Raw genomic sequence first — 12,532 nt, forward strand, 5'->3', positions numbered from 1 at the left:
TCCCATCCAGTTTACTGACCAAGATAGAGGGAGAAGCCCAACTGGAGAAAGGCTCTGCTATATCACTCTCTAGCATGTACCTGACCTCAGCATCCAGACAACGCCGTTTCTCTGAAGAAACTCTATAGAACCTCTGACGAATAGGGTCAGCATCCAACATCAATATCGTGTTCTATTAAGTTTGTACGTGTAGGTGTATCAGAAAACAAACCTGGAAATCTCAGAATCAGACCGATCATCTCTTCCCGCCCATCAACAGGTAGATGAGCGAGAAGGCTGTCTAAAACATCCAGTGTCTGAATTTTTCAATCTACCCTGCAGTATGCAATCGTCGGGACCAAGAACATCTTCCTCCCCATGCATGGACCTAGCATGACAAGAACCCAGCGAAATAACGGTATCGGCCAAAAGAACAGGTTTTACCGTCCTCTGTAGACTCCCACTGTTCAGCCTCAGAGGAACGTGCATAATAGGGTTAACAGATTTACATGGCACAGTTGGTGTGCTTTTCTCTGGTCTAGAGTGGCAACTAGATAGTTTTGTGCACTGACGCACAACCGTATATGGACCTTGAAACTTGGCTTGAAAAGGAGAACCAACAATTGGCAGCAGAGCAAGAACTGGTCACCTGGACTAAAGTGACGAGGCTCAGTTCACTGATCAAATATGCCCTTCATCCTCTCCTGTGAAGATGATAGCTTGTCTTTAGCCATCTCACCAGCGGCGTACAGGCATCACCGGAAATCACACATAAAATAACAGGGACTGACTTCTAGTCATCCTGGAGAACTGATAGGGTGTGTGGACTTCTATGTCCAAACAAGTTCATTTGGACAAACCCGTGCACTCCTGTGAAACCTCCTTAGCGGCTAACAGTAACCAAGGCAACCCCTCCTCCCAATCCTTCTCAGTACAATAAGCTCTCAACAAAGACTTAAGTGTTTGATGGAAACATTCCAGCGCTCCTTGACTCTGCGCGTGATAGGCGCTAGACAAATTGTGTTTAATATGGAGCTGTTGGAGAACCTGACCAAACAGATTAGAGGTGAAATTAGATCCTTGATCACTCTGAATGACCTTAGGGATTCCAAACAGAGAAACTGAGTCAAAGCTTTTAGCACAGACTTAGTCGTGATAGACCGGAGAGGATGGGCAGCAGGAAACCTAGTGGTCTGACACATCACAGTGAACAGGTAACTAGTACCCTTTTTAGAACGAGGCAGAAGACCAACACAGTCAATAATCAGATACTCAAAAGGTTGGCTGAGTAAAGGAATAAAAAACAGTAGTACCGGCTTAATAGCTTGATTAGGTTTACCAGTTAATTGACAGGTGTGACAAGTTTTGATGAACTCAGAAACATCCCTCTTTAACCTAGGCCAAAAGAAATGTCTTAACCTCTATGGGCTCAACAGCCAGTGCAATCCCGTGGCGCGTTATTCAAATACCTCAAAAATGCAAAAACTTCAATTTTTCAAACATATGACTATTTTACAACATTTTAAAGACAAGACTCTCGTTAATCTAACCACACTGTCCGATTTCAAAAAGGCTTTACAACGAAAGCAAAACATTAGATTATGTCAGCAGAGTACCCAGCCAGAAATAATCAGACACCCATTTTTCAAGCTAGCATATAATGTCACATAAACCCAAACCACAGCTAAATGCAGCACTAACCTTTGATGATCTTCATCAGATGACGACCCTAGGACATTATGTTATACAATACATGCATGTTTTGTTCAATCAAGTTCATATTTATATAAAAAAACAGCTTTTTACATTAGCATGTGACTAGCATTCCCACCGAACACTGCCGGTGAATTTACTAAATTACTCACGATAAAAGTTCACAAAAAGCATAACAATTATTTTAAGAATTATAGATACAGAACTCCTCTATGCACTCGATATGTCCGATTTTAAAATAGCTTTTCGGTGAAAGCACATTTTGCAATATTCTCAGTAGATAGCCCGGCATCACAGGGCTAGCTATTTAGACACCCAGCAAGTTTAGCACTCACCAAAGTCAGATTTACTATAAGAAAAATGTTATTACCTTTGCTGTCTTCGTCAGAATGCACTCCCAGGACTTCTACTTCAATAACAAATGTTGGTTTGGTCCCAAATAATCCATTGTTATATCCAAATAGTGGCGCTTTGTTCGTGCGTTCAAGACACTATCCGAAAGGGTAAATAAGGGTGACGAGCATGGCGCAATTCGTGACAAAAAAAATCTAAATATTCCATTACCGTACTTCGAAGCATGTCAACCGCTGTTTAAAATACATTTTTATGCCATTTTTCTCATAAAAAAAGCTATAATATTCCGACCGGGAATCTGCGTTTAGGTAAACAGACAAAAGAAAATAAAGCATGGGGTCGACTCGGGCACGCGCCTAAGCCCATAGTACTCTGATCGGCCACTTGCCAAACGCGATAATGTGTTTCAGCCAGAGGCTGCCTCGATATCGTTCAGCTTTTTCCCGGGCTCTGAGAGCCTATGGGAGCCGTAGGAAGTGTCACGTTATAGCAAAGATCCCCAGTCTTCAATAAAAAGAGCCAAGATGAAACACAACTTGTCAGACAGGCCACTTCCTGCATGGAATCTTCTCAGGTTTTGGCCTGCCATATGAGTTCTGTTATACTCACAGACACCATTCAAACAGTTTTAGAAACTTTAGGGTGTTTTCTATCCAAAGCCAATAATTATATGCATATTCTAGTTACTGGGCAGGAGTAGTAACCAGATTAAATCGGGTATGTTTTTTTATCCGGCCGTGTCAATACTGCCCCCTAGCCCTAACAGGTTAATATGCGATTGTAGGTTTTCCTCACACCCATATGGCCAGCAACATCGTTGTGGGAAGTTGTCAACACCAGGTTGTTGTACCAGCTTAACTGGTACAACAACCTGACTAATAGCCTCTCCCACAAAACTACCACCATGACATCCTCTTTCTCATCAGGACATCCTCTTTCTCATCAGGACATCCTCTTTCTCATCAGGACATCCTCTTTCTCATCAGGACATCCTCTTGGAGAAAATAGCCATGGACGACACCTCCCAACTGTACCACAGGCACAATTTGGTCACAACTCTTCTAACGTTGGGTCAGCCCGTTGCTCCTTGATTAGATCGGAGCAGGGTACAGATAACGGGATAACAGGGAAAGTAGTGACAGAATTCTTTGTGCCATTCTCGTTAGCCGGCGCAGTGACCAGGTCACCACGGCTCATAGAACATGTCACTGCACACGCAGAGAACACTTCTGAGAGACTCTGCGCACTCTCATCAGGAATCCCTACAAATGACAGCTTAGCGGAAATCACTAGAGATGGAAACACAACAAGCCATACACGCTCACTAGCCAAGTTATTCCCAAGGATAGTGTCAATACCCTTAATAGGCAACGAAGGATGCACCCCACAACAACCTCACCTTTCACCAGTCCACAATCCAACATCAGTTTATGCAATGTAACTGACAGTGTTCAAACTTATTCCCCTAATTAAAACACTATTCCCCGAATCAGTCTCAGCAGAGAAGGGTAACAGATTCCAACACAAACGACTCAGAGGCAGCTGTGTCTCTCAGGATTGTTACTGGCACTAGGTCATTACTTCCTAACAGACACAAAACCCTCCGTAATGAAAGGTAAATAGTCTGGGTCAATATGGACTTTCACATGCCCCTGGGAATGAGACAGTGTGTCAGGAGTGAACTAATGTGGGACAGGCACTGCTAACGCCATAGGCTTAGATTTAACACAAGCGCAAGTACTGAATTTACCCTTAGCCCTGAGAACCGGATATTAGTTTTTCCCAATGACCTGAACCCTGACAGTAGTGACTCTTCAAATCAAATCAAATGTATTTATATAGCCCTTCGTACATCAGCTGATATCTCAAAGTGCTGTACAGAAACCCAGCCTAAAACCCCAAACAGCAAGCAATACATGTGAAAGAAGCACGGTGGCTAGGAAAAACTCCCTAGGAAAAACTCCCTAGAAAGGCCAAAAACCTAGGAAGAAACCTAGAGAGGAACCAGGCTATGAGGGGTGGCCAGTCCTCTTCTGGCTGTGCAGGGTGGATATTATAACAGAACATGGTCAAGATGTTAAAATGTTCATAAATGACCAGCATGGTCAAATAATAATCATAGTAGTTGTCGAGGGTGCAACAAGCACGTCCGGTGAACAGGTCAGGGTTTCATAGCCGCAGGCAGAACAGTTGAAACTGGAGCAGCAGCACGGCCAGGTGGACTGGGGACAGCAAGGAGTCATCATGCCAGGTAGTCCTGAGGCATGGTCCTAGGGCTCAGGTCCTCCGAGAGAAAGAGAGAAAGAGACAATTAGAGAGAGCATATTTAAATTTACACAGGACACCGGATAAGACAAGAGAAATACTCCAGATGTAACAGACTGACCCTAGCCCCCCGACACATAAACTACTGCAGCATAAATACTGGAGGCTGAGACAGGAGGGATCAGAAGACACTGTGGCCCCATCCGATGAAACCCCCGGACAGGGCCAAACAGGCAGGATATAACCCCACCCACTTTGCCAAAGCACAGCCCCCACACCACTAAAGGGATGTCTCCAACCACCAACTTCTAAGACAAGGCCGAGTATAGCCCACAACGATCTCCGCCATGGCACAACCCAAGGGGGGGGGGCGCCAACCCAGACAGGAAGACCACGTCAGTGACTCAACCCACTCAAGTGACGCACCCCTCCCATGGACGGCATGGAAGAACACCAGTACGCCAGTGACTCAGCCCCTGTAATAGGGTTAGAGGCAGAGAATCCCAGTGGAAAGAGGGGAACCGGCAAGGCAGAGACAGCAAGGGCGGTTCGTTGCTCCAGCCTTTCCGTTCACCTTCACACTCCTGGGCCAGACTATACTTAATCATAGGACCTACTGAAGAGATAAGTCTTCAGTAAAGACTTAAAGGTTGAGACTGAGTCTGCGTCTCTCACATTGGTAGGCAGACCATTCCATAAAAATGGAGCTCTATAGGAGAAAGCCCTACCTCCAGCCGTTTGCTTAGAAATTCTAGGGACAATTAGGAGGCCTGCGTCTTGTGACCGTAGCGTACGTGTAGGTATGTACGGCAGGACCAAATCGGAAAGATAGGTAGGAGCAAGCCCATGTAATGCTTTGTAGGTTAGCAGTAAAACCTTGAAATCAGCCCTTGCCTTAACAGGAAGCCAGTGTAGGGAGGCTAGCACTGGAGTAATATGATCAAATTTTTTGGTTCTAGTCAGGATTCTAGCAGCCGTATTTAGCACTAACTGAAGTTTGTTTAGTGCTAGGAAAGTAGAGCATTGCAGTAGTCCAGCCTAGAAGTAACAAAAGCATGGATTAATTTTTCTGCGTCATTTTTGGACAGAAAGTTTCTGATTTTTGCAATGTTACGTAGATGGAAAAAAGCTGTCCTTGAAACAGTCTTGATATGTTCTTCAAAATAGAGATCAGGGTCCAGAGTAACGCCGAGGTCCTTCACAGTTTTATTTGAGACGACTGTACAACCATCCAGATTAATTGTCAGATTCAACAGAAGATCTCTTTGTTTCTTGGGACCTAGAACAAGCATCTCTGTTTTGTTCGAGTTTAAAAGTAGAAAGTTTGCAGCCATCCACTTTTTTTATGTCTGAAACACAGGCTTCTGGCGAGGGCAATTTTGGGGCTTCACCATGTTTCATTGAAATGTACAGCTGTGTGTCGTCCGCATAGCAGTGAAATTTAACATTATGTTTTCGAATGACATCCCCAAGAGGTAAAATATATAGTGAAAACAATAGTGGTCCTAAAACGGAACCTTGAACACCGAAATTTACAATTGATTTGTCAGAGGACAAACCATTCACAGAGACAAACGGATATCTTTCCGACAGATAAGATCTAAACCAGGCCAGAACTTGTCCATGTAGACCAATTTGGGTTTCCAATCTCTCCAAAAGAATGTGGTGATCGATGGTATCAAAAGCGGCACTAAGATCTAGGAGCACGAGGACAGATGCAGAGCCTCGGTCTGACGTCATTAAAAGGTCATTTACCACCTTCACAAGTGCAGTCTCAGTGCTATGATGGGGTCTAAAACCAGACTGAAGCATTTCGTATACATTGTTTGTCTTCAGGAAGGCAGTGAGTTGCTGTGCAACAGCTTTTTCTAAAATTTTTGTAGAGGAATGGAAGATTCGATATAGGCCGATAGTTTTTTATAATTTCTGGGTCAAGATTCGGCTTTTTCAAGAGAGGCTTTATTACTGCCACTTTTAGTGAGCTTGGTACACATCCGGTGGATAGAGAGCCGTTTATTATGTTCAACATAGGACGGCCAAGCACAGGAAGCAGCTCTTTCAGTAGTTTAGTTGGAATAGGGTCCAGTATGCAGCTTGAGGGTTTGGAGGCCATGATTATTTTCATCATTGTGTCAAGAGAGTACTAAAACACTTTAGTATCTCCCTTGATCCTAGGTCCTGGCAGAGTTGTGTAGACTCAGGACAATGGAGCTTTGGAGGAATACCCGGATTTAAAGAGGAGTCCGTAATTTGCTTTCTAATGATCATGATCTTTTCCTCAAAGAAGTTCATAAATGTATTACTGCTGAAGTGAAAGCCATCCTCCATTTGCGAATGCTGCTTTTTAGTTAGCTTTGCGACAGTATCAAAAAGACATTTCGGATTGTTCCTTTTTCCTCAATTAAGTTGGAAAAATAGGATGATCGAGCAGCAGTGAGGGCTCTTCGATACTGCACGGTACTGTCTTTCCAAGCTAGTCGGAAGACTTCCAGTTTGGTGTGGCGCCATTTCCGTTCCAATTTTCTGGAAGCTTGCTTCAGAGCTCGTGTATTTTCTGTATACCAGGGAGCTAGTTTCTTATGACAGATGTGCAACTGTGCAACTAGGTGCAACTGCATCTAGGGTATTGCGCAAGGTTAAATTGAGTTCCTCGGTTAGGTGGTTAACTGATTTTTGTCCCTTGACGTCCTTGGGTAGGCAGAGGGAGTCTGGAAGGGCATCAAGGAATCTTTGGGTTGTCTGAGAATTTATAGCACGACTTTTAATGCTCCTTGGTTGGGGTCTGAGCAGATTATTTGTTGCAATTGCAAACTCTTGACCAAAGTCAGCTTTACCACAGGAGTCAGGCTTAACCCTAGTTGAATGAAACTCTGTCCGTGAACCAGAGTATCTCGGTGAGCGAAGCCCAAATCTCGCTGAACGCCCCCACTCACTCCGAATATGGGGCTATGCAAAGACACGAGTCAAAACACTCGTCCACCAAAACTGCAGCTTCATCGACAGTCTTTACTTTTCATTCGTTAATGTATGTGGCTATAAGATCATGGATTGTGTCCTTAAATTGCTCTAGCATAATCAGATCACACAGCCCTTGGAAAGTCATAACTGCAGAGGCGGAACACCAGCGATTAAACTGTGAAGATAACTCTCGCGCAAACTCAACATGAGTCTGTTTAACATCCCTTTTTAAAGTTCTAAATCGTTGGCGGTAAGCCTCAGGAACCAATTCGTAAATCTGTAACAGCCATTTTAACCTTATCATAACTGACACTGTCAGCAACACTAAGAGCTAAATATGCTTCCTGCGCTTTACCAGTCAACACACACTGCAACATTAAAGTGCGGTCAGAATCAGGCCAACTCTTAGCATCAGCAACACACTCAAACAACGAAAATAATGTCTCAGGGTCCTTCTCATTAAATTTTGCCAAGACGCCATAGTCACAAGCAAATACAAAAAAAAAAAATCTTGCTCTTCCCCTCTGCTGAGCACACCAGACCACTACCAGAGAAATGACAATCACACTGGGCACCACAAGAGATGAGATATGTGGAGCTTCCCAAAATCTAAAATAACTCAACCCTAGTCTTCGTGTGGATTTGAGATTGGTAATTACGCACTGTAGCCCGCTGGCAAGGGGGGAGCACACTGGCAGACTCCCCCAAGCCACAGCTGTGCTTTAAGCATCAGCTATCTGAGCAGCTTACTGATCGCTGCAACTGTACACAGCCCATCTGTAAATAGCCCATCCAACTACCTACCTCATCCCCATATTGTTTTTAACTTACTTTTTTGTACACCAGTATTTCTACTTGCACATCATCATCTGCACATCTATCACTCGTGTTAATTTGCTAAATTCTAATTACTTAACTACTACGGCCTATTTATTGCCTTACCTCCTCACGCCATTTGCACACACTGTATATATTCTTCTATTGTGTTATTGACTGTACATTTGTTTATTCCATGTGTAACTGTTGTTTGTGTCGCACTGCTTTGCTTTATCTTGGCGAGGTCGTAGTTGTAAATGAAAACTTGTTCTCAACTGGCCTACCTGGTTAAATAAAAAAATGTATGTGCCCCCAAGACAACTGCTCAGTCCACAGACACCACACAAAAACTAACAAAATAACCATGCCCAACACATTCCAAAGTGAAACACATCGCTAAGCCTAACAGGGGAAAAAGAAAGGCTATAGCTCCGGTTAGAAAGTTTCACTACCCTACCCAAATCTCCCACTGAGGTACACAGCCGATTGTACTCACCCCGGACCGATGTCCCAACAGCGAGTAGAGTCTCCAGCCAATGTACTCTCTCCATTGCAGCACACAACCAATTATCCAGCACAGTGGCAAGTTTACCAAACAAACAAAGGCAACCAACCCTGGGCACCAAACATTACAACTCAAAAAAGCTGTAACAAAAGATGTAAACAAAGCACCTACAAAACAAGGCACTTAACTTCACATTTTCTCCCAAACACAACACACATACTAACTAGTAAGCCCAACGACACTAGTATTAGTCCTTCATAATGCAACAAAGTGCTATACGCAAAAATGTCTAGGAACCAACTTTATGAGCCCAGACGAGCCCCTACTTGTCACAAACCGGCTCGAAGTTCATGAGAAAAAGGGAGACAACGTGGAGATAAGGAATACCAAATATATTTATTAACTGAAGTAAACTACATACAATTAACAATGGTGTGTGTGTGTGTGTGTGTGTGTGTGTGTGTGTGTGTAGTCAGTAGTGTAAGTGAGTGGTTGCATGCATAAATGTGATAACGAGGGGTGTTGAAAGGTGCCAACGCAAACAACTAAAACGGCCACAAACAAACTCTAACAGTGTGTCTGCATGGAGAGAGAGTCTCCTCAATGAATGGGGAAGAGGTGTATTTATCCCGGGACACACTCGAGCCCAGGTGTGTCCCATTTCGCTGACGACCCTCCCGGCTCCGCCCACCGACATCCTATTAAGGAAAACAAGAGCAAAGAGAAAGAATTTGGCAGACAGAGTGGGAGGGTCATCACTGTGGGGTTATGGGCCAATTTGCATATATTCACTGTGAAACTGCATGAAAATCATTTTTATTTTTATTGGATCCCAATGCCACACATTGGCCCCATTATTTATAGAAAGACCCATATGGGATCATATTCTAACCCTGATACATTTCTGTTGACTCCTTTCGACGCTATAGGAGTCAACAGCCATGTATCAGCTGAGTCAACAGCCATGTATCGGCTGAGTCAACAGCCATGTATCGGCTGAGTCAACAGCCATGTATCGGCTGAGTCAACAGCCATGTATCGGCTGAGTCAACAGCCATGTATCGGCTGAGTCAACAGCCATGTATCGGCTGAGTCAACAGCCATGTATCGGCTGAGTCAACAGCCATGTATCTTACTCATATTCCAATACAAACAAACGCTCACATCTTGAGCATAATTTTTCTAGCTCTCTCCTGACACATATTCATATCTAGACCTACACACACAAACTCCCTTGCACACACTGCCTAGGCCTAGACTTTATATTGAATGTACTTGTATCTCCTTGCATTTCAGGTTTACATGCCAAATAAGAAAACCAAAAACATGCTTAAGAACGGGATTGCGATAAAGCGGGACTCAATCATGCATTTGACAGCCATGGACGAGGAGGGGGGGCTGACCCACAAACTGGGGGGCACCAACGGACATGCCATCTTTAGCCAGGAAGGCTCAGACTACTACCCCCCTCCCCACGGCCAGAATGGATCGTCCCTCAGCGCCACGGCCCCCGAGCAGGATGAACCGGAGGGCTACGAGAAGCGCGGCGTAGGGTTGGACTTTGCCATCCTGGACAGCACCTTCCTCCTCTCTCAGGTCTTTCCCACCCTCTTCATGGGCATGATCGTTCAGTTCACAAAGTCCGTCACTGCCTATATGGCCTCCTCCGTCATCTTCGGCATCATCGCCATTTATCTGGCCAACCAGATCATCTTTGACCAAAAGGACCTCAATAGCTGAAAGAAGCAGTAACCAGGAGTGAAGGAATGCACGACTGCTTCCAGCATGCAACACTCCAGTGACATCGCTGGCCGTTGCAATGGCTTTACCAACACATTGCAATGAGGCAGCCTGTCTGTATGTTTGTATGTATGTGTGCTGCAGAATTAAAAGAAAATGTAAACCCGTGACAATTGTTACCTCCAGAGATTACTGCAGGCAGTTACTATGGCTACAAGAGAGAGACTGGTTGGCATTAACTGGTCTGTTGACACTGTCTGTGTACTTAAGAGTGTTTCTCACCTTGTTCCCCTCAGTCACATAGAAGACCGCTCAGATAAGTCCCTTCACCTTCTCCTCAGGTACAACTAGCTACACAGCTTGATCAGACTCCATCAGCCCTTAGACAACTGAAATACAGATGTATTACCATTTTACTCTCATCTATGTGTGAAGTGGTGGAGTTTGTCAACGCTATATCTTTAAAATAGTCTGCTCTTAGACGAAGTCAACAGGAGATTATTAGTCAGTTCTCATGCAGACTGGCCGTGGGAGATAGGAACAAGTTAATCTGGAGAGCCCATTACCTGCTTGGGAAAGAATCTGGTCTCACATAGCTACATGCTGCTACTCTAGGGTCATTTCTGTCTGTTGTTATCAGCCAGGTTGAAAAATTGGGAATGTTAAGTGTCACTGGCCCCTAGTGTTGGAGTTTTTTGGGGTAATTAACAGGTTTATCATATATATTTTGTATATGAATACATATATGTATGTATATCCCTATGGGAATTTATTATGCAACCTGTTTGGTAGAGGTCATCTATGAGGTAATCTGTGTAACTGCAGTGTTGTTAGGATGAAGGGGTTCAAAGCTTTCATTGGAATTTTTTTCTCCCTATTTTCTAGAAATATCAGACAGTGCCATATAGTGCCAATCATTACATAATTTCTACTGCCATTATCATCCCATGTTCAACCTCATATGACAATCTAGGAAAGTAAATGAGGTGAATTATCCAACACTTTAAAAATCCAGGTACACTTATTTTCGGAAACTCCATTAATATTTCCATGAGCAAAATACCAAAAAGTCATACTAGCAACACTGCAGTGATACTGTGAACTGAGTTCCTGAAAATAGTTTTGGTATGATGACAGTTCTCTGTGTTCTGTTACATTTTTTATACTTTGCTCTGTGTACCATACGTGTGTGTGTGTGTGTGTGCGCGCGCGCGCGTGCGTGCGTGAGAAAATTTCAAAGTGTGAGTGCCGTGAAGAGAGCAGGACAACATGGTATGACTTTGGATAAGTGCAGTCTCTCCTCACCTAAGAGAATACTGCAGTCTTTCTATAACTCATCTGTTAATGTATATTTAAATAATAGTTTACATTTTAGCAGACACTCTTACCCAGAGTGACTTACAGTAAGTAGTGAGTGAGTGCATACATTTTCATAATCAAAACCAAACATAATTTAATAGTCCATTCATGCAATGATGAGGTTGCTAAATACAGTTGGCACTAATGGATATACAGTGCATTCCGAAAGTATTCAGACCCTTGACTTTTTCCACATTTTGTTACGTTACAGCCGTATTCTAAAATTGATTGAATTGTTTTTCCCCCTCATCAATCTACACACAATACCCCATAATGACAAAGCAAAAACAGGTTTTTCGAAATTTTGAAAATGTATTAAAAAAAAATTAAATCATATCACATTGTTGTGTATTGATATTCTAGTTTTGTCCCTTTAGGGCACCTGTAACCCCACTTTCTTATTCCTGTGAAACGCATTAAATAATGCCACGTTAATTTCTACTCCCGTCTCATGTCCTGTCCTTATATTAGTTGTATAAGTAATACAGTGTGCTATACAACAAAACTGGCGACGAGGAAGAAACGTTCTCACGTTTGTACTCATCATCTTTGGCAGAAAGTCTGAGTTAAATTCGTTATTTTTTTTTTCGCTGTTGAAAGACGCAAACAAAACGTGGAGCTAGCCAGTCGAGTGACGCTAGCTAGCCTTTGATGTCACAGCAACGAGAGCCTCGAGGGATGGGAAGAGTTTCGCCGCGGGAGAAAGTGAAGTCATCATGAGTTAAAAGAAAGAAAAAAAAGGGATCTGGGTGTAAGGGACCGTCTGAAAACTGTGAGAAAGAAAAATAAACCGAAAATGTCTGCATTGATTGGAAATATAGGAACATTTGATGAATCTGTGGA

The 12,532-nt window shown here is 43.4% G+C and overlaps 1 protein-coding gene across 2 annotated transcripts in view; it reads left to right on the forward strand.

Moving 5' to 3' along the window:
- LOC106561359 (solute carrier family 45 member 3) overlaps window positions 1-11,894 on the forward strand; it is a 72,068-nt gene extending 60,174 nt beyond the window's left edge. For both annotated transcript variants that reach the window (XM_014125222.2, XM_014125221.2), the window contains exon 5: window positions 9,887-11,894. In XM_014125222.2, coding sequence (XP_013980697.1) covers window positions 9,887-10,330 — 444 coding nt within the window. In that variant the 3' untranslated portion in view covers window positions 10,331-11,894. The remainder of the gene's footprint in view (window positions 1-9,886) is intronic.
- Window positions 11,895-12,532: the final 638 nt, after the last annotated feature.

The sequence above is a fragment of the Salmo salar genome, chromosome ssa10 (genome assembly GCF_905237065.1).
Source record: "Salmo salar chromosome ssa10, Ssal_v3.1, whole genome shotgun sequence".
NCBI lineage: Eukaryota > Metazoa > Chordata > Actinopteri > Salmoniformes > Salmonidae > Salmo > Salmo salar.